Source organism: Pseudochaenichthys georgianus, chromosome 4 (assembly GCF_902827115.2).
Source record: "Pseudochaenichthys georgianus chromosome 4, fPseGeo1.2, whole genome shotgun sequence".
NCBI lineage: Eukaryota > Metazoa > Chordata > Actinopteri > Perciformes > Channichthyidae > Pseudochaenichthys > Pseudochaenichthys georgianus.
In genome coordinates, this window is record NC_047506.1 from 7,112,841 (window position 1) to 7,136,448 (window position 23,608).

At 40.2% G+C, this 23,608-nt stretch overlaps 1 protein-coding gene across 1 annotated transcript; it reads left to right on the forward strand.

The window, feature by feature from the left end:
- The first annotated feature begins 1,816 nt into the window (after positions 1-1,816).
- Positions 1,817-22,914, forward strand: pias4a (protein inhibitor of activated STAT, 4a). The gene is made up of 11 exons (XM_034080868.2): positions 1,817-1,918; positions 3,580-3,964; positions 4,095-4,179; positions 4,276-4,317; positions 4,547-4,637; positions 5,567-5,695; positions 16,747-16,852; positions 17,017-17,090; positions 17,256-17,416; positions 18,375-18,526; positions 19,546-22,914. The coding sequence occupies exons 1-11, from the start codon at positions 1,892-1,894 to the stop codon at positions 19,809-19,811; spliced, it is 1,518 nt and encodes a 505-aa protein (XP_033936759.1). The 5' UTR covers positions 1,817-1,891; the 3' UTR covers positions 19,812-22,914.
- The last annotated feature ends 694 nt before the right edge of the window (positions 22,915-23,608 follow it).

Here is a 23,608-nt window from a genome sequence, read left to right on the forward strand (position 1 = left end):
CTCTCCTCCACCCTGGTTGTAGAAACATCTACTTCTTATATCCGTTAGCGCAGCTAGCACCAGATTCTAATAACAACAGCGCCGGTACCGGTGCGCCCTCACTCTCTCGCTCTCTCGCTCGCACTTTGGCTGTGAGCTGCAGGCGCCTGATAAGCCAACATCCCCCACTTTCATCACTTACAGCGCCTATCGTACAGGGCAAATGGAAAGTGTAACCGGGGTGAAAAGGGTGTTACATGTACTTAATTATGAATGTTGTTACATCAAGGCCGGAAATTAAGATGAGCACCAACGGTCAAAACATTTGTTTTTCCTCCCAGAGCTGTCAGCGCAGCGCCTCCACAGATCTGGTGCCCTATACCAAAAATCGGCCCTGCCTAGTACAAACAGTGGCAATTTCTCAACATTTAGCAAAAATACACCTTTATTGAACATACAGTAACACAAATACTACAAATCCATATAAAAAACAATGAAAAATGAAAAAGGGTCGCCACTTATTATTATTTTTAATTTAAAAAAAACAAAGATTTTTTTTTAAGTTTGTGTGCATGAGTTATGCTGATAGACTTGTTAACAGCGATATAGATTAAACCCCCCCTCCCTAAAATAAATATTAGCCTACACATTTTCAACTCAGCCGTTATATTACAGTAACAGTGTATTATTTGGATATATGTGCTTTGTTCTGCATATTAGTGAGGGAATTAATGAAAGGACAGTGAGGTCAAATCATGGACCATATTGCCCTCTTCTGTTTAAACGATGCAACATGTCATGCATACACAGTAGAGAGCAGTATGTGCTACCTTTTTATTAGCAAGCCTTTGATTACTAATAAGCTATATTAATAGGCAACATAGGCTTGTGTTATTTTCATTTTGTGTGAAAATTAATCAATATTACAATTGTGAAAAAATAACTCTTACTGTAGAGAAATATTTAGTAATTAAGGTCTGCATTTTTAAACAAAGTTTAGATATAAAAAAAGGCTAACTGAATCCTATATTTTATATATCCAATATTTTGTATGTATAAATCCTAATCATGGGTAGCCTTTTACATTATGCAGAGTGCAGTGGCAACACCAGCTGTTCTTTTTTTAATACAGAACATTGTTTTATTGACGTTTCACATCCAAAGTTAAGTTAAGTTAAACAAAACACACTATGTTATACACGATATACTGCAATTCGTTCAATTGATCTGTGTGTTTCCATGAGGCTTTTCTTTGCCACATATGAGTTTCTGGAAAAGCAGGACTGGATTACCAAGGGGAGTATAAATGTGTCCTTAAGATACAATTTTTCTCATTTTGCAAAAAGCATGACAGAGAATGGTAAATGGGGTTTAGACAGGGTATGGCTGGTCTATACTTTTACCTGTAATCATATATCGTTAATTACTCATTTGAATTCAATTATGAACATACCTTAAACAAAGCATTACCTCCGCATGTCTCGGCTGGACGAAGGACCCGAAACGGAGTACTTTGCTCGGACTGGATTTGAACACACCATGTGACTTCATCCACTTGACACACCGTGCTTTACATGCATGTTGAATTTAACACATTTTCAACACACACAATCCCAATATCTCAATACTATTAAACAAAAATGTTAAGGGTATCAAAAAGCTTTGACTAGTGATATCATTAATTGACACTAAGGCCTATTGTGGAAATGAAACCTGTCTCTTAGTGTTTTTTAAAAGTTGCACTGTAACTTTAAAACATGGTTGTCCCGCCCACTTTGTATGTAGCTCTTCAGGCTCCGGTTAAAACAGCACTGTGATTGGCTGAGGATAGCCGTCAACCAAAGAAGGCTCTGTGTTTCATTGGTGAGAGACTAGTCGTCGTCTCTGACTCTCGCGGTACTGCTGCACGAAGATGGCGGCCGAACTGGTGGAAACGATGGCAAGTAGAGCTGGTTTAGCTTTGTTTTAATGAGAAGGAGGCACAGGAGTGTTGCTTTAAAACGCATCCCGGCTGGGGGAAACTTGGGGCTTTGTGTTAATGTAATTAAGAGCCTATACTCTTAGAAAATGTGGCGTATTACATTCACGGCAAAAATGAACTAGCTTCTGTTGCTAATGTAGCTAGCCTGCTAGGTTATGTTAACCAGGCAAGTGCGTTGGTTTGGCTAGCATCACGCTGGCTCTGAAGGGAAGAAATTAATGATCTGACCATAAAAACACTGGAGTGGGGTTGCTGCCAGTATTCTCCCCTGCTCGTTGATAGTTGACGTTATTAGGCTTGATGTCTGTATGTATGTAACCGGGTTAGTTTAGGAAGATGTGCACCTGTCAAAATGTCCAGTTGTCATGATTGAATACCGACAGCCCAGTCTATAGAGAAGCTAGCCGGCCGATTAGCACAGGCTATATTGTTCAAGTGAGGCTATAGAAATGGCAACCCTTATGGCTGCATACAACACGTCCATAAGATGCCTCATGGACAGCCGCGTTTTTGTACAAACGTAATCAAGACACAAAGCACTTCTGCCACTGATGCACAGCAAAACAATGTCGGAGAAAGCTAAAGCATGTTACTTTGCTCAGGTTTTTTTCTTACCAAAATACAAAAAAACATCCTTCCGCATGCAGGCCGTTTTGTTATGTTTGTCCAGTTTTAAGATAACCGACGCCACTTATTTTGTAAACACTGTACTTGTTAGTGTTGCTAATCGAAACATGGACCAATCGTGCCGACTAAACTATGTGTTTGATTGCTTTTATATATGCTTTCTTTCATCGAGGAGTAAACATGGGCTTGTGATGTTTTTGAACTTAACATAAACAGTCGATGACTTAACAGTAAATCTGATTTTATTGACTAACATCGTGCCCATCATTTATGGATCATATTGAAATATAAGTGCATTTTGTGTAATTATTTTAGATGTATCGATTTATATCCTCAAACTAAACACAATCTGAGGTGGTCATGCCTTTTACTTTTCTGGCTTATACTATTGTTCTGCTTTGTTGTCAGTGTAGTTTTTGCCTCTGCTTTACATTTTAATACGGTGAAATGCAGATGTGCAGTCATACATTTTAACTGCTTAAATATTTTTAAATGTTGAAATGAAAATGTATTGTGATACAAGTGGTCAGCACAAGAAGGCAGGTTCAAACCTCTGTTGGATTAAAGTGACTAAGGGCAAGCTAATTTTAGCGGGTATCTTAATGTTTGAGACTTGTAAATAATAATGTGTAGAGCCGGTCATGGTAGAAAAATGGATGTGATTAGACAGAATTTTCTACAAAGAATTTCAGTATTTCATTTTGACAATAATAGATACTATAGTCAAACGCTACACTCGAAAAAACTTAAAATTCGTGAAAAAGTCAGAAGTAGAAGAACCCAAATATGTTAACACTGTTCTATCTAGTGAATGGTTTTGAAATATCAATTTTATATACCAAGTATCAATGCACCTTGTATTGTGACCTAACTTTTAAAATGGGTCTGGACTTGTACGTTTATGGTGTTGTCCCTCAAACATCACCAATTTACAAACTTCATTGTCCCTGTATGGTGTTTCTCATGTTTTGTTTGTCTTGTCTTCCTTCTAGAACATGGTCAAAAGTTTCCGGGTCTCCGACCTGCAGACGCTGCTGGCCTCGATGGGCCGCAGCAAAAGTGGGCTGAAACAGGACCTGGTAGGGCGAGCGCTGAGGCTCGTGCAGACCGAATACAGCCCCGAGCTCCTGAAGAATGTTAGGCAGCTCTACGAGTCACGCTTCCCCAGAACATCCGGCTGGCTTGCGGCGAGGCGTCCAGAAGGCGTTCCAGTTGCATACTCGTCTCTAAGCTCCTCCCCCACTGCCACCTCTCAGGGCACAGACTACCTCAACGGCGTTTCCAAACAGATAACCACCACACCTGCAGCAGAGGTCAAGCTGGTGCCTCTGCCCTTCTACCAAACTTTGGAGACACTGTTGCAACCAACAGAGCTAAGTTAGTAAACAGTTTGATCTTTCTTTATTCTTGTATTGAAATACATTTTTTGTATTTTATATATAGTATGAATGTTATGTCTGCATGTCTTGCAGTTTTTGTGATTAATTTGCTATAATAATATTTACAGTTGCCCAGAACAATGAGAAACTGCAGGACAGTCAATGCATATTTGAGTTGACACCAAACCAAGCGGACCAGATCAGAAATGCAACGTAAGAAAACCCCGGAACTTTATTGTTACCATCAGCTCTATTTATAAACTCTGTAACTAATGCTCAATTTAATTTGTCACCTTCATATTTTCTTAGGGAGCTTCGTCCAGGAATCAGATCGATCCAAGTGGTTCTTAGGTAAGTCCCCACTTATTCCCTTTTGAATATATATATAATATGAGGTTCTCCCAAGGATGCTCAATGAAAAAAACTGAAATTGTTATACGATACTTGGGCAAACAGCATTGGAAATGTCCCTTTTTTATAATCTTCTTTTAACCTGGAGTATCTAAATAATGTATTTGAACTCTACTCTAATACTTGAGTGATGCTAACCTTTCTCTTTTTTGTATTCCTTTTGTTACAGAATCTGTTACACAGACTCCATCGGTGTCCAAGAGGACCAGTATCCTCCCAACATTGCTGTCAAAGTCAACCAGTCCTACTGTCACGTGCCGGTGAGTTGATTGATTCCTGAGACATGCCACACATTCAGCGTACAAATCTGACTCGAGCTTGGCTGTTCTTCGGCTCCTGTTAAATAGTTTCTCTGTCATTCATTTTAAATATAGTTAGTGAGTCACTAGTTTGGGTGGCTGGTCACGTCCAAGCTGGTCTCACGACGTATTGTAGGGATGAATTAATCAACCCTTATGGAGGCAATGAAAAGTAGTATCCAGGTACAGATATTGTTGGATAGCCAGCATTAAGTAAGAAACTCTCCTTCTGGCAGTCTTAGTGTTAGCGTTGGAATATGGAAAAGCTAAAACCTCTGAAACAAGTGTTTGCTGAGGCATTCTTTGTTCACAAGGTGTATCCACAAGAACTCAAACTGGAAGGACAACTTTCAAAAGTCAAATGGTTTGAAAAAAAAACTGTTGGTCATTTTAACTGTTGGTTGCAACATAATAACTCAAGTCTTAAGTGTTGTGCTTTCAAGCCAAATGTAGTAACAGTGACAGACTTGTTTATTACATTTAGGCAACAACAAAGATATGTCAATAGACGGATATGATATGAATTGTGTTTTATACAATATGTTTTTGGAATGAACCCCCTAAAGTTTGCAAAACAGCAAAAACAAAATGGTTATATTCTTGCCGTTTAAGAAAGCAATAGCAAGGTGATTGAAGAAGTGTGCCGAACAAGATGGAATATTGCAGTAAAATTTGATGCTTAATATTGGATATAAACCATACTTAGAATTTAATTGGAGAGCCTTCTTGGCTGGTATGCATTAGATAAACATTAATCATTTAGAGAATCGCATACATGGAAGAATACAACAACACTGTAGAATGACTGTTCTGTAACATTTCTGTGCAACAAGTACCCCAAAGTAATGTGATTATAATGATTTGGTATTTGTGTGTGTCTGTGTTTTCAGGGCTACTACCCCTCTAACAAGCCCGGCGTTGAGCCCCGTCGCCCTTGTCGTCCTGTAAACATCACTCCCTGGTTGCATCTCTCCAGCATCACCAACAGAGTCACCGTCACCTGGGGAAACTTTGGCAAGGTCAGAGTTTACTGCTGAATCTTATGTTTTGGTTTATCATTTCAAGCTGGGACAAAACGTTTTTTCTTATTTAATCATGTGTCAAACTTAGGCGTGCATGGTATTATTCAAGACTAAACCTCCCCAGGGCAAAGAGCTACACTACAGCAGAGGCCTGTACTAGGAAGCCGGTTCAACCTAACCTGGATATGTTTGAGTTACCCGGTTTACGTAATCCAAAACAAACACGCTCTCTAAACTATCCTACGATGCTGGTTATCAACTCGTTAACTCAAGCCAGCTTTGCCCTATCTAGTTACAGCGCGTTCACATGAAAGGGGTGGTATTTGGAGCATTCGACCAATCACAAACATGGACAAGTGTACTGACAGCGCAGCGTGTCATACTTCCTGAATAAAAAGTCAACTATAATTAGACAGATATGAAGACTTTAAACATCCATGACTTAAACACTTTATCCAGGATAAAAGCCACATAGCTGCAAGGTGAATACAGCTGGTAAAAGAAAAAGTGTTTGAATGCGACCATTAACAGGTTTCAATGTCAATCAATGTTTATTTATATAGCCCAATATCACAAATGTTACATTTGTCTCAGTGGACTTCACTAAAGCCCCGAATGCCCAGGCCAGGCGACGCCACTGGCCCTAACTATAAGCTTTATCAAAAAGAAAGGTCTTAAGCGCACTCCACGAAAGTGGAGCTTGATAAGGCAAGGCGCTGGCTCCCATTGTACTTTTAAAAACTCTAGGAACAATCCAACAACCCTGCATTCTTAGAAAGAAATGCTTTAGTAGGGTATAATGAGTACAATAGAGTTCTTTAAGGTAAGATGGCGCCTGCCCATTAAGGGCTTTGTAGGTTTATGATATCACTAGGGGTGTAACGGTACACGTACCCGTACCGAAATTATTCGGTACGGGCCCTTCGGTTCGGTACACGTGTGTACCGAAGTGTACCGAACGCATATAACGTTAAACGTAAAAAATTGAGAACGTGAACAACTTCTTGGAAGTGCTCTCAGGTGCTGCGTCGCAGCATTCAGAGTAATTTGCACCCATTGTGATCAACGCGTCATAGAGCGAGCAAGTCATTTCATTGGACAAGCTGGTCAGAGGGGTGCGTTCAAATGTAGTCAGTAATTTGAGGAACTGTCGAAATGGCGAACGCAGATAAAGTTGAGCTCGAAAATCCTCCAGCATCATTGAAGTCTCCGGTTTGGGAACATTTTGGTTTCGCAGTTACGTACAAGGATGACGGACAAAGACAGGTGGACCGAACCAAAGCTGTTTGTCGGCATTGTTCAACTAAAATTGGTTACGCGGCTGGCAATACATCAAACTTGCACACTCATTTGAAAAGGCATCACCCGAACGTGAATATCACCGGTACCAAAAGACTGAAGTGCAAACCCAACTTCCATTAGCATTTAAGCCTCCACCACTCGCAAAAACTTCAGACCGAGCCAAAGCTATTACAAACGGCAAATATCCTTATGTTGCCATGATAGCAAAGCGCTACCTGGCTGTGTCTGCTACCTCTGTCCCTAGCGAGAGGGTGTGTTCTCCACAGCAGGAGACATTGCTAGTGCCAGCAGATCTGCCCTTTCGGCAAGCAATGTGGACAAGTTCATTTTTCTTTCAAAAAACATGAAAATACAATGACAAGCAAGTCCTAATGTCAAACTGGCTGCTTAGGTACTAGTACAGTACAGTTCAAATACAGATTATTTCAGTTCATCGAAAAGCTGCACCTTAATGTTTATTGTATTATATTTTATATTTATTTGAGTGAATATTCATAGTTTAATAATAATTAAAAACACAAAACTAATAGTTTGTTTTGTGAGTACTAGTACAGTAAAGTTCAAATACAGATTATTTCAGTTCATCGAAATGCTGCACCTTAATGTTTATTTTATTATATTTTGTATTTGTTTGAGTGAATACATTATTCAGAGTTTAATAATAATAAAAAAAATATATGTTATGTTTTGTGATAATTTTTTCTGCTGTACCGAAAACGTACCGAACCGAACCGTGACCTAAAAACCGAGGTACGTACCGAACCGAAATGTTTGTGAACCGTTACACCCCTAGATATCACTGCCCCGTCTAAGACACGAGTGGATCTGACTTTGATTACATTTGATTAGAGTGTTTCGTCAACTTAATGTGTTGCTTAAAATAATACTTCTGCCTAGGCTACAGTATGTGACACTGTAAGTGTTGCACGGCCAGATACGGCTCGAGAAGCTGACTCAGATAAGGAAATATATGATACAGATGTGATATGAATGATAATGGCACACATTGACGTCTGCACTCACAGTGCCGCAGACTGTAGGCTACGTAATGTTACTTTGATCTGGTTACTTATCTTGTGGCAGATATTTAAGTAAGCTTTCTTAACGCTAATGTTCTAATAATCAGATTGCTCTGAAGATGGGAGGTAATATTCTATTCATTTTCACGTTCACACAGTCTGTGATTTGCCGGCCGTCTTTCCTGCAACGGCAGTCTAAGCTGTATTTCCTTTCTCCTGTAATATGACTTGATCGCTTTAAACTCCACACACTGAGCTCTGCTTGGTCAGCACGCAGTGCTTTCGCTGAGAGTTGATCTCTGAGCCTGCAACCTAACCTGCTCCGGACCAGGGGCCTATACTACGAATCAGGATTTTCGTTTAGCAAGCTAACTTCAGGGATTTCCGGTACTACGAAGCTGGTTCACTTTTTAGCGGGCTAGGTAACTTATGCTGAGTGGCTAGCCTGCTCCGGAGCAGGATAGGTTCCAGGATAAAAGATCAACTCAGTGAAAGCACCGCCTGCTGACCAATCAGAGCTCAGTGTGCGGAGGAAATACAGTTTAAACTGCCGTTGCAGGAAAGACGGCCGGCCAAAATCACCGACTGTGAACGTGAAAATGAATAGAATATCACCTCCCATCTTCAGAGCAATCTGACTATTATAACTATTATACTATCATTATACTATTATGTTAAGAAAGCTTAATTAAATATCTGCCACAACATAAGTAACCGGATCAAAGTAACATTACGTTGCCTGCAGTCCGCGGCACTGTTAGTGCAGACGTCAATGTGTCCCATTATCTATTACATCATAATGTATCATACATTTCCTTATCTGAGTCAGCTGAGTCGTATCTGGCCGTGCAACACTCACAGTGTCACATACTGTATGCAGAAGTATTATTTTAAGCAACACATTAAGTTGACAAAACACTCGAGACAAATGTAATTAAAGTCAGATCCACTCGTGTCTTAGAGTGGATCTGAGACACTCTAAGTCACTGCCGGGACTAGGGACACGGCAGTGATATCATAAACCTGTTAATGTACGCATTCAAACACTTTTTCTTTTACCAGCTGTATTCACCTTGCAGGTGCAGCTATGTGGCTTTTATCCTGGATCAAGTGTTTAAGTCATGGATGTTTAAAGTTTAACTTCTTCATATGACTAATATTATAGTGGACTTTTCATTCAGGAAGTATAATGCTGCGCTGTCAGTACGCTTCTCCATGTTTGTGATTGTTCGAATGCTCCAGATACCACCCATTTTATGTGAACGCGCACCTAACTAGATAGGACACGGCTGGCTTGAGCGATCGAGTTGATAGCCAGCGTCGTAGGACAGTTTAGCGAGAGCGGGTTTGTTTTGGATTAAGTCAACCGGATAACTCAACTAGATTCGTAGTATAGGCCCCAGGCTAGCCGTTCAGCATAAGTTACCATGGAGATCTAGCCCGCTAAGAAGTGAACCAGCGTCGTAGGACTGGAAACCCAGAGTTTTCCCTGAAGTTAGCTCGCTGGTTCCAAATAAACGGCTATGTGATGAATACACTCTTAAGAGCTCTTGTGTAAACCAACTAGGGATGAGTAATGGAAACATTGAAATGAAACACAAAAATAAGCAGGTTTATTTTTGCAGTAATAGTGTTTTTCTTTATACGTGGGTTTTGGTAATGCCCTATATTTGCCTGACAGATGACCAGCTGTGAGTTAAGAAGACATAGCCTTTATCAAAACTCACATTTAGCTGTTTTGTATGATATTTTATACAGGGCTCTTGAGGGATTTTGTGTAATTTCCATATAGAGATGGAGGGAGAGAGGCGTGTTATTATTGATCTGTTCTGTCATGTCAACAGCAGCACTAGAAGTGTGTTTCACTTGAAGACTATTACTGATTTACAGGCAAAACAACCCTTTTTTAGGTTGTTTGAAGTTGAACATGGGCATATAGAATTGATTGCTCGGCATCAGGGTGTCCGCGGGGTCTTAAAAAGTATTCAAAGTTGATAAATCAATTTAGCGAAATGTAAGGCTATTAAACAGCATTTTCCAAGGTATTACATTTTGTAGCTTGTTTTCAATAAGTATATAAATGGTCCAAAGAATGTATTCTACAGTTTGACTGAATGTAATCATTGTGTAGGTGTGTAGTGTGATTCTGTGTAGTTTATTTATGGCATCCCGTTGGATTTCACGTCATCTGAACAGGACGTCGCACGCTCACTGCTTGATAGCGCGAAGGTCCGTTTACGCCGGTTGTTAAACAACATCGTTTTGGGGAAATGCAAGTTTGCGTCCAAATGGTTGGAAGATAAGGAGGAAGGACAATCAATACTGCATATAGTCAATGTGAGGTAAAGTGTGTCGCCAAGGTAACCGGTTAAAACTCAAAGTGGCGATGAGGTCTTAAAATGTGCGAAAAGGGCTTAAAAGGTATTACATTTGACTTCAGGATTCCTGCATATACCCTGGGCATACTTAATCAAAGCGAGTCCATAACCTCATGGTGGGGGGGTGGGGGTTTCAGTCCATCAAATAGCATCGAGGCATATTTGCACTAAAGTTATTTAGTTGTTTACTATACTCAAAGTATTTAGGGAATTATAACAGGACCCCATATATGGTGAACATTCATTATAAGAAATAATTTGCTGTGCTACTGAAATGTGCCCATCTAATAAAAGACTATCTTCCATTTAATACAGTTATATAATCATGAGGGTTTCAAAGTAAAGACTTGCCTCTTTTTATTGTGGCGGCTGTGGCTAAGTGGATAGAGTGCTGGACTTTGAATCAGGTTCGAGTCCCACTGCAGTCAGCATGTTGTTGTGTCCCTGGGCAAGACACTTCACCCCAAATTGCTCCTGTGGGGATTGTCCACAGTACTGAATGTACAGTGGGGCAAAAAAGTATTTAGTCAGCCACCAATTGTGCAAGATCTCCCACTTAAAAATATGAGAGGCCTGTAATTTTCATCCTAGGTATACCTCAACTATGAGACAAAATAAGAAAAGAAAAAAATCCAGAAAATCACATTGTCTGATTTTTAAAGAATTTATTTGCAAATTATGGTGGAAAATAAGTATTTGGTCAATAACAAAAGTTCATCTCAATACTTTGTTATATACCCTTTGTTGGCAATGACAAAGGTCAAACGTTTTCTGTAAGTCTTCACAAGGTTTTCACACACTGTTTCTGGTATTTTGGCCCATTCCTCCATGCAGATCTCCTCTAGAGCAGTGGTTCCCAAACTTTTTGTGCCCAAGGCACACCAAAGGACAAGTAAAAATCTCAAGGCACACCTATTGTGTAAAATAGCCCTTATAACACGTGTTATCACTCATATCATGTAAAATATCTGTAAATGTACATAATTATTTACTAATGCTAAATAAAATGTGACAAAGACAACTATATTACTCATGAAATATTTATTAACGAAATATTTCAGAAATTAATTTGAAACTTTATCAAATTAGGCTTCATCAAAGCAGCAACACACTCATTTAAACCAGACGGGTCACAAAATTAAAAATGAGGCAAAGGAAACTCAGCAGAAATTCAGCACAGAGAACTGTCAATGCAAGGAAGCTGCATTGTCCATGGTCCTGAACTACAAATGTAACATTTCAGCAATCGGCATTAAAACATGTGCTATTATAAATATTTTGCCGACTTACAAATTAGTGAGATACATGTGCCTGTCGGGGCGCGCATAATTTTTTAATCCTTGGTGGCACTGAGGAGAGGGCCACTCGCAAGTCCTGTTCAACAGAGAGCCGTGACCTCCTGTTGTTCTTCATGTAAATCAGAGTAGAGGACGCCAACTCCAGAGATGGGGTCGTTACTAAAAAAAAAATGTAATATATTACTTTTTTTTTTTTCAAGTTAATATATTACACTACTTCGTTACTTTATATATATATATATATAAACGAAGTAGTGTAATATATTAACTTGAAAAAAAAAAGTAATATTACATTTTTATATATATATATATATATATAAAAAAGTAATATTACATTTTTATATATATATATCTATATCTCTATATATATATATATATATATATATATATATATATATATATCTCTATCTATATATATATATATATCTATCGCTTTACTCGCCGAGCACTTTACTCGCCGAGCACGTACGAACTGTGCATGCGTGAGTGGCAATAACTTTCCTTACCAGCAGCAGGCGGCGGTAGTGTGTATTTGTTATTCAAAACAGGCAACAACCGGAAGACAGAGAAGAAGAACAGACTACGTGATATAAACAAACAACAAATAGCGTGTGCGGTAGCTTCACCTTAGCATGTGTTCTTTGCAGGTGCTTGTTGAGGTTTGACGTGGTGTTTACAGCAGTGGATAACAGCTTCTGGCCTGGACACAGTTTGCACCTCACCGTCACATTCCTGTCTATTCTTCGAACGAACTCAAAACAATGGGCATACCCATATGAAAGTTATCGCTGACTCAGCCATGTTTATGCAGCACTGCACGTGGAGATGTGGACGCGCAAGTCGCGCACATTACGTACATATAAACCTACAAAGTACTGATATAGTAAATTAAAAAATTATTATTTTTGTGTAGTTGTATATTGCAATAATAATGTATGGTTGTCACAAAATCCCACGGCACACCCGGACTTGCCTCACGGCACACCAGTGTGCCGCGGCACACCGTTTGGGAACCACTGCTCTAGAGCAGTGATGTTTTGGGGCTGTCGCTGGGCAACACGGACTTTCAACTCCCTCCAAAGATTTTCTATGGGGTTGAGATCTGGAGACTGGCTAGGCCACTCCAGGACCTTGAAATGCTTCTTACGAAGCCACTCCTTCGTTGCCCGGGCGATGTGTTTGGGATCATTGTCATGCTGAAAGACCCAGCCACGTTTCATCTTCAATGCCCTTGCTGATGGGAGGAGGTTGTCACTCAAAATCTCACGATACATGGCCCCATTCATTCTTTCCTTTACACGGATCAGTCGTCCTGGTCCCTTTGCAGAAAAACAGCCCCAAAGCATGATGTTTCCACCCCCATGTTTCACAGTAGGTATGGTGTTCTTTGGATGCAACTCAGCATTCTTTCTCCTCCAAACACGTCTAGTTGAGTTTTTACCAAAAAGTTATATTGGTTTCATCTGACCATATGACATTCTCCCAATCCTCTTCTGGATCATCTAAATGCTCTCTAGCAAACTTCAGACGGGCCTGGACATGTACTGGCTTAAGCAGGGGGACACGTCTGGCACTGCAAGATTTGAGTCCCTGGCGGCGTAGTGTGTTACTGATGGTAGCCTTTGTTACTTTGGTCCCAGCTCTCTGCAGGCATGAGAATCACTCGCCTTTCGGCGAAATTCGCCGGTTTGAATCCAAAATAGGTCGTTTGTGTGATTCATGTAGATCTGCAATAAAAATATTTTTGGGGTATGGGGGGGGTCTGGGACCCGGAGTAATCTGCGGCCGCGAGCTGTTATGTGCCATCATGACACGCATGGTGTTCTTTTTTTATATATTATAATGCAGCGCAGAGCCTGTCGGCTCTGCTGCTCCGCGATGATGGTCTAGCTTCAGCAGCCACATTAGCTACGGGTGCGTTCGTTAATATTAACTGTGCGGTCCGGAGTCACTGTGGCACAGACTGGACCGCTGGTGAACAGCTGCTAGAACGGGCTGTTCAGGTGTTCAGAGCAGAGCATCATAGGCGATAAACGGAGGTGGTATAAGTATAGATCTTGTACTTGAGTAAAAGTAGAAGTACTCAGATCTTGTACTTGATTAAAAGCAGAAATACTCAGATCTTGTACTTGAGTAAAAGTAAAAGTACTCAGGTCTTGTACTTGAGTAAAAGTAGAAGTAGCAGAGTGTAGGAATACTCTGTTAGTAAAAGTACTGCATTCAAAATGTTCCTCAAGTAAAAGTAGAAAAGTATTCTCATCAAAATATAGTGAAAGTAGCAACAGTAAAAGTAGTCGTTGTGCAGATTGGTCCATTTCAGAATAATGATATGTTTTATAATGATTGATCATGAAAGTGTTCTCAATGCTGGTAAAGGTGCAGCTAGTTTGAATGAATTTGTATTCTGCAGGGTAGCTGGTGAATTTACTCCAGGTGGAACTAAAGTCTGATTCAACACTTGATTAGATTTCACATCATTCATCCAGATCTGTGAAGTAACTAAAGGTATTACATACATGTAGTGGAGTAAAAGTACACCATTTACCTATGAACTGTAGAGGAGAAGAACAAAGTAGAAAAACATTGAAATACTTAAATAAAGTACAAGTATCTCAAAATTGTACCCAAGTATAGTACTTGAGTTTATGAATTTAGTTACTTTACACCAGATGCCATAAAGATAGAAAGACTCAGCCTTGCACAGAGGCATGACAATAGATTTTCAAAATGTTCAACAGTGCTGCCAAAATTATAAACTGACTGCTACACAATTAAAATAAATGCTTTTATATATTTCTATTAGATGTGACTCTTTACCATTTCTGTTATTATTAACACTGCTGCTTTAGTTCCTTTGACTGCTAAAATCCTCTGTTATTCCTCATTTTAAAGCCGATATTCCGTGGGGTCGGGGGGCTCGGGTCCTTGTCACCTTTTCCATACCTGATGAGTTTGCATCCCTGATAATACTTAGTAAGGAGGTCATAATATTGTTGACTCATGGCTGAAGTTAAGTTTCTCCAGCTCTCCCCAGGTTGGCAAAAAAAAATGCATCTCGAAATGCATCAGATTGATGCTTTAAAATATGGAATATTCAAAATATTCAGCATGCCCCCGGACTAGGGCTGAACGATTAATCGATTTTAAATCGAAATCGCGATTCGAGATGATGCGATTATCAAATCGCAAAGCCTGCGATTTTTTTTAACTATTTTTTTTTTTTTACATTTTTTTTTTCTTCTTCTTGTGTGTCAGTCATCCACACCAATCAGAAGTGCTGTGCTCCACATGTACCATCCATTGCTAATCAATCAGAAGTGGCCCATGATAGAAGGTGATAGACAGATTGATCCAATCACCTGCCAAGTGCTTTTGAAAGTGCCTGCCTTTTCCAAATGGCTTCCAGTGGAGCTTTTCTAGATAGTTTGGTGAAACAAACCATCTGAGTCAGGTTAGTGATGCTCCATCACATGTTCTACATCTATTACAGGGTGAATCTTTAACTGAAGCTTCACCTTTTTTTTTTCCTTTTTTTTTTCCAATATATTTATTTGACAGGGACCGTGCACATTAATTGACATTTCTGTAAATGCGCCAGAGTTAGCCAACAGGCTATTTTTCGTCTGTACTAAAAAATACAAGCATATACATAAAAACTAAACTAAAATACATATTCACAAAGCAGACAGATACAGGTCAAGGCATATAAACAGAGCGTTGTCATGTACAGATTGTGTCAGTGTTGACAGAGCTGACTTTCCACTAACCATGTTTTTAAGTTAGATTTAAATAAACTGCAGGTGTTTAGTTCTCTAATCTTTACTGGGATTGAGTTCCACTGATGTGCAGCTTTAAAAGAAAAAGAAGATTGGCTGAATGAACTCTTCCTTAATGGAACAACGCAGTCTCCTCTTGTTGCAGCTCTTTAAAGCAACCCAACGGAAGTTTCATGTAAGTTTAGTTCTTTCACTCGTAGCTCGGGCTGCGGGGGTGCTAGAGACAGGAGTATGTTGATACGACCTTCCTAGCCGGAGTTATGGCCGCATTTCACAATAAACTTCCATTGGGTCGCTTAAAAACAAATATCGCAAATCGAAATCGCAATATTTGTCAGAAAAATCGCAATTAGATTTTTTTTTCCCAAAATCGTGCAGCCCTACCCCGGACCCCCCTAGAGAGATAATATCCTTCTCACCTTTTTCACCCCTGACCCGTTTTCATGCCTGTCATTGACTAGGTCCCCCCGTGTGGTTCTGGGATTTTTGCTCACCGTTCTTGTGATCATTTTGACCCCACGGGGTGAGATCTTGCGTGGAGCCCCAGATCGAGGGAGATTATCAGTGGTCTTGTATGTCTTCCATTTTCTAATAATTGCTCCCACAGTTGATTTCTTCACATCAAGCTGCTTACCTATTGCAGATTCAGTCTTCCCAGCCTGGTGCAGGTCTACAATTTTGTTTCTGGTGTCCTTTGACAGCTCTTTGGTCTTGGCCATAGTGGAGTTTGGAGTGTGACTGTTTGAAGTTGTGGACAGGTGTCTTTTATACTGATAACGAGTTCAAACAGGTGCCATTAATACAGTTAACGAGTGGAGGACAGAGGAGGCTCTTAAAGAAGAAGTTACTGGTCTGTGAGAGCCAGAAATCTTGTTTGTTTGTTTGTAGGTGACCAAATACTTATTTTACAGAGGAATTTACCAATTAATTCATTAAAAATCCTACAATGTGATTTCCTGGATTCTTTCCCCCATTCTGTCTCTCACAGTTGAAGTGTACCTAGGATGAAAATTACAGGCCTCATCTTTTTAAGTGGGAGAACTTGCACAATTGGTGGCTGACTAAATACTTTTTTGCCCCACTGTATGTAAGTCGCTTTGGATAAAAGCGTCTTACAAATTACATGTAATGTAATTCTTCTTCTAACAGAATAGCAAATCCAAGTAGATTTATCTTACAATAATCATTTTTTTGTGTTAATGTTTCTGTTTTCTTGCCTGGCTTTGAGGTTCATTTTGAAATAAGTGCTCACAGCCTGTGAATGTGTGTTTCCAGCGGTACTCTGTGGCAGTATATCTAGTGAGGGTCTTCACTGCAGCAGACCTCTTCAGCCAACTCAAGCTCTGCTCCGTTGAGAGTGCAGAACGCTGTCGTGAACGCAGTAAGTCTTACCTCCATACTCTGCAGAATGTTATGCACAAGTGACTTTGAAATAAAAGAAAACTACACTAGGCAGACTCAAACTGTATTGAGTTTAATTTACCTTACTATCTCTGTAAAACTACCCTGACACTTCTGGATATTTTGTCTATCATTTATGTATAGTCCAAGACAAACTACGCTATGATCCAGAAAGTGAAATTGCAACCACAGGCCTCCGGGTTTCTCTCATCTGTCCAGTGAGTACACTTTTTTCTAATTACTGACACGTGAGGATGTGAATATGTTTCTCTGCCTTACATGTTTTCTGTTACAGTTCCGCAGTATCAAAGACCAGTTTCAAAAATGTTTTTCCTACAATGAATCTTGATCTCTTTAACATGCCTCCCTCCTCCCTCTTGCAGTTGGTGAAGATGCGTCTCGGTGTGCCATCTCGAGTTTTAACTTGTGCCCACCTTCAGTGTTTCGACGCAGTCTTCTTCCTGCAGATGAATGAGAAGAAGCCAACATGGACTTGCCCAGTCTGTGACAAGCCCGCTCCCTTTGAACTGCTCACTATTGATGGGTAAGGAGACGAAGCATGCTCTGACTCGTCCCGTCCCGCAGCACCATCTCCCCCTCAATACATTCTGGAATTTACAATTTATGTGTAACTCTAGCTATCTGTGTGAGGAAAATATTCAAGCTGCTCCGATGTTGGTGCATTGGTACAAGTTGAAACCAAACTATGTTTTCATTGGTGTGACAGAGGGTGGTTATCTGTGTTGATTTCTTATTAGACCTGCCTTCAGGTCAAATACTTAAATTGGCTTATTGATTTGACTTAATGTAACAAGGCTATAGATAGGAGAAACATGTAATTGTGGGACTCAATATGACAAAACAGTTTTTTTGTTATTACAGTACTCATTGCTCAAAGTGATTCTCAACACAAATAGTAATTTGTACGTTCAACAAATTTACTTATTTTTTTAGGGTATAGTTGTAAAATGTTTAGCAATTACTGGTCTGCAGTGTTATGGATAGCCTTTGAACAGAATTCTTTTTTTATATATATATATATATATATATATATTTGTATCACTGTAGCAGTAAACACAAATACAGCTGCAGTTTATTGTATAAAAAAAGAATTGATGACAACTTTCATCCACAGCCCTTTTCGGCATGTAGTGTCCTGCTTATTGTGAGCAACTCTCACAGGCACTCCCCTGCTCTCACAAAGACTGAACGCATTGTGTTACGTTTTGGCTCGAGGTATATTTTCATTCCTTGTGTGAAAGTCCCTGCTTAACTCATCTCTAGATTACAGTTCAATCACTAAATGTTTATTGAGTCGTTTTAAGAGAGGTGTTTTGGGGCAGAGACAATTACAACATACAGTTTCAGTTGTTAATAAATGGCTTAATTTGTTTTTCTTCATGTCATTTTAATTGTGATTTAAAATAAGAAATCCAACCCATGCAGACCTCTTATCAGTGTACGTTTTGTGAGGTGCCTCTAACCAGCAGTGTGTATTTCAGGCTGCTAGCTGAGATTCTGAAGGAGACGAGTGAGGACATCGAGGAGATCGAGTACTTAACCGACGGCTCCTGGCTACCCATTAGTGACGAGGAGAAGAGGGACCGAGAAAGAGAACGCAGCAACACACCGGATTATCCTGTTGTCGATATATGTGAGTGACAAACCCTTTTCAATTTACAGAGGCCCTAGTATGCGTTTTGAGGTTTTCCCTCTTCTGTAGTGTTATTATTATCTCGAGTCCTAAAAGGCTAAAATCCCAAAGTTCCCTCCAGAGGGAGTTTCTCAGTGACAACACTATGTAACACTCATGCTTCTATTGGCTAGCGCTCCAACACATTGTACATGACAGGCTAAGGGGCGGGACATCTCTAAGCGGTTTTCCAATCACAATAGAGCCGGCCAGCTAACCAGAGTACTTTGGGCTCTGGTTTCAGACAGAGGGTGAAAAGAGGTGCTGTAGCACAGGCAGACCTTTTCAAACTTTAAAGGTGGGGTAGGTAATTTTGGAGAAACAAGCTCGAGTGCGCTAGAATTTGAAAATACACAGCCAGAAAAAAATTTGCCACTTCCTTACAGAGCCGCTCCTCCAACACACACGAACACGCACATGACCAATGAGGGCACGAGATAAGTTGTGCACAGATGAAAGGCTGACAGGCAGGTAGGCCATCCAGTTATTTTAGCCGCGCGGCTCAGATGATTGGTCGTGCTTTTTACAGTACAGTATTAAAGCAGTACAGTATTAAAGCATTTCATGTCGGCTGTGGCTAAGTGGATAGAGCGCTGGACTTCGAATCAGGAGGTACCAAGTTCGAGTCCCACTGCATTCAGCATGTCGTTGTGTCCCTGGGCAAGACACTTCACCCCAAATTGCTCCCGTGGGGATTGTATGTAAGTCGCTTTAGATAAAAGCGTCTAACAAGTGACATGTAATGTATTCATTGCTATCGGGATGTTAAGAGCATTCCATGGAATATAAAAAAGTGTTTCTGAAAAAAATTACATACCCCACCTTTAAAGCATGTCAACATGTCACAGTAGAGACACAAAATATGAACTGAAAATGTGCATTATGTGGCCCCTTTTTTGAAATTTATTTTTTAACATGAAGATGATTGACCGTTAATTTGTGTAAATGTATCCGTTTTAAAATGTCTTTCGTGTCTGTAGGCATTCCTGAAGCAAACGGTCATTCACCGGCCCACAGCAGCACCAGCCTGACGGGCAAATCTGGAAGCGGTTCTGTGGCGGGGGGCTCCGGAGGACCTGGGGCGCCGGGGGGAGGCGCGGTGGTAGATCTGACTCTTGACTCCTCCTCAGAGGAGGAAGGGGGCGGGGCAGGGGGAGACAGTGAGGACACTGAGGACAGTGCCGACAGTCCCGCCCCGAAGAGGGGCCGGTACAACTACGACAAGGACCTGGTCACTGCCTACTGACCCCACAGCTCTCTCCCCTCATAGACTGACACACACACACACAGACAGAGAGGCAGGGGGCTCGAAGGACAGGAACACTCGAATCCACGAGATGCATCGACCCTCCCGCACCCCCAAACGTCAGAGCCTTTTAGCAGCTCTGGTTTCTACCCAGTCAGAAAACACACAGTCCAACATGCACTGTTAACGAATCTTCAATCTAGAGTGATTAGGATTCCTCTTTGTACTGCTCACCACTGGAAGTAACTCTTTTTGGCCAACCGTCACCTTGCAGTGAATATCTGTACCGTCCTGCCTCTACTTAGAGACTGAATGGATCGTGCATCCCCCCCTCCCTCCTCTTCCTCCCCCTCCCTCCTCTTCCTCCTCTCTCTCTCCAGACTATTTCCTCTCTACCAACTCATCTCTCTTTGTATTGACTTGGAATCACAGGCTCTTTTAGCCATTGGCGTTCGATGTGTACGTCTCAGATTTTTGTCACATTTGTGATAAACAGGCAAGTTGAAAACAGAAGCTCTTCAGCTGTTTTTGGTTAAAAGGTCAAAAACAACAAATAGAAAAGAGCCTGAAAATGTGCGAGAGGACAAGACAGAGATATCAGGAGTGTGATGCAAATTGAAACCTCTCTAACTGACAATTCTCTGGAATGAAATAAACACAAAGCTTGAAAGGTTTTTTTTCTTCAGGAATATATCCTTTTTTAATTATGTAAGGGCAGAACACAAGTGTGTAATACGTTCCATTTTTATTTTGTCCTTTAGCTAAAGAGAACCTACCTCAGTCATAAAAAAACTTAGCAGACTGACCAGAGAGTAGCTAAGAAAGAAGTGGATCGATCGATCGATGAAGCCAATTTTACACTGGAGATTTTGTTTTCCTACATTGTTCTTTCTTTTTATTTTATTCCATCTTTCCATTCAGCTTTGTTCCCTCTGCAATAACAACAACTTTGTTAATGAGATAGTTTGTGGGTAGCCAGGCTAACTGAAGGTGTCAGTGAGGCCAATAGTTGTGGCTGGGATTGTGCCACTCTGTAAAACACAACTGCAGTTATTATGCTGTTACAAGATTTATTAGGAGTGATATATCAGCATTGTAAATTGACATGGCTCATCTTAATTACTGTGCGGCAGCTGTGCCAAAGCAGATCTATTTTAAGAATACACTGACATGTAATGGTTGTGAGATTTTGGTGCCTTTTTTTGTTTTTGTTGAGTGATGATGATTTGAGCCCATTGTTTTACGGCTCTCTGAGCTGGCCAGCAGAAAACCCTGTCTGACAGATAGTGTTTTATTTCATGGAGGATTTCCTGGTCCGGGATGCAGAATAAAGTCAATTGGCAATGCTCTCTGATGCTTTTGATGCCCGCTGACAGTAGTATCATATTTATTTAAATGCCTCGCATTTTCTTAACAGTTGTGTGTAAAGCTACAGGATATTTGGCATACAGACGGGAGTTATTGGTGGCAGAAAGCAGGACTTCTGTTCTGCTGTGGTGTGAGTGTTATAATTGGTCCAGGCTGGTGCTGGTGATGAACACTCCTTTTTCTTTCCCTCTGAATGCATCCGACCTGGGTCAAAGCACCACTCAGAGTACTTTACTACGGTGGGTTCAGCATGTCTGACACAACGAAACTTAATGAAGTGTCAATAAGTGCAACCCCACCTCGCTTAAAGTCATTGATTGGATTACAAATGGTCTTGTCTGGAACAAGTGGAGCCGCTTCAACCAACAATCCCCTCGACCACCGTTCAATGTAGATAAGGTCACATCTATTTGCTGGAGTAGAATTGGCTTTTAATTGCTACATGCTGTAGGCTTTAAACTAATATTCTTCTGCACCTGCACTAGTTTCGTCAGTATGTGATGGCTGTTTCTCAGAAGGATATCCATGCCGAGTTTAGGTTGTCTGTGAAGGAAGGTCATCAATGTTTGCTTGAAGATGAGAAAAGGTGTTGCTTGAGCTGTTTGGACTTTCATCTGATGCTTCATCCCAACTTTAAGGCTTATTTATTTCAAAGCCGTCATGTAGTGAGTAAAAATCAAGGATCCCTGGCCATCGTGATCAGTTTCCTCAAACATCTCATGCGTGGGAATCAGAAAATATGGAAGTGGTCGAGTAGTGACTCCAATGAGCTCTGCATTGTATGTTTTCCTCTTTTATCTTCACGCCATCAGTTTGATCAGCCGCACAGAATCTGGTTTTCTTTTTGGCTTCCTCATAAACACAGAAAAATTACATTTACTTATTAATCCGGGGCCTCACTGTCGCTAGCGCATACTCCGATAAGGTTGATGACGAACGAACAGGTCGAGTCAAATCTGATCTTCCATTTCTCTCCTCCTTTTGACACACTTTGTAGAATCAATATACTGTTGACATTCTTTTTGATTATCCACACAAATTTGATCAATGGCTGTAATACATCAGTCTATCCCTGAGAAGGATCTTCCATATAAGGCGCTTTGAAGAGAAATTATGTAAAGAACTATAATATCCGTCTTTAACAAGGCAACCCGTATTTGTAAGTAACTGCAAAAATGACAGTTCATTTGTTAAGCAAAGAAGGTCATTATTTGAACTCATCTTCTAAACTTTTATTTTCTTGCCTTATGGTTAAAGACGGCAGGTTGATTCTGTGGACCTGAGCCGGAAGTGTCTGCAGATGTTTGGGAGCTGGAGAGTGCAGGGGGTCTGGTCTTTTTCTCGTGGCATCTCTTCTTCTTATAATACTGCATAAGGTAGCATGGGCAGAGGCTTACAATCCATGATGTAAATGTTTTGTTTGTTGTGTTTTTTTACATGTTCATATTAAAGACAATAACATTTAAATAATATTTTATTAAGCCTTGAATCACCTCCAGTTGTTCATAATGGCAAACAGACAATAAGAAGCTGTTTTTGAGGGCAGCAGCACCTGAAGCTGATGCCACAGAGGACTGGGAGGTGGAGGTCCAGATTGTTAATGTCCTGTACCAAATGCTCAGATATGGGGGCACATTTGATGCCTGTTGAGGGTGAAACTGTAACATTTCAAATGATCGTATTCTAACAGCTGTTATTGACGTGTGGAATTAATTAAAATCAGTTCTTAAAAGCATGTCTTTACTTGTTTTGTTTCGGAATGTCTGTATTTATTAAGCTGGTATCCACTAGGCAAACTACATCACATATTTTTTTCAGCACTGATCTCTGCAGGTCTAAATTATTCTGAAATGTACTCACATAAGCCTTACACTTTGGGTTTTAATTACATTGAAGTAGTTGGAGACTAGGAAGGAAGGAAGGAGGTAAATGAAAGATGGGTAACATCAAAATCAGCAGCCGCCAGGTTATATAACTTGCGTTAAGCAAAGAGAAATAGAAAAAACATGTTTAGTCTTAAGTGCTTGGTTATATACCAATATATTGATATATCCACTAAACCAGAACTCATCTTACATTTTGGATATAGTAATGTGTGCGTGTCTTTGCCTGGTTTTAAAGGCTGCATTGCAGTAAAGTTGTGTGATTTAATGAATGTATTAGACTTGTAGCTTTTTTTTATTGTTTCTTTTAATAACTTGGTCAATAAAGCTAATTTGTGAAGTATACCAATACCAACCATTTCCTACGAGACAATATGGCCCCTCAATGTAAATCTTAAGAGAAGGAAATAATCCTATAGATACCAAACCAAAAATGGGAAATTGTTTTTTTTATTCTCCAACATGATGCAAATCGTTTATTGAAAGTTAAGTTAGGGGAAATACCTCTGGTAAAATACTCATTAACACAACATGAAGCACAGATTT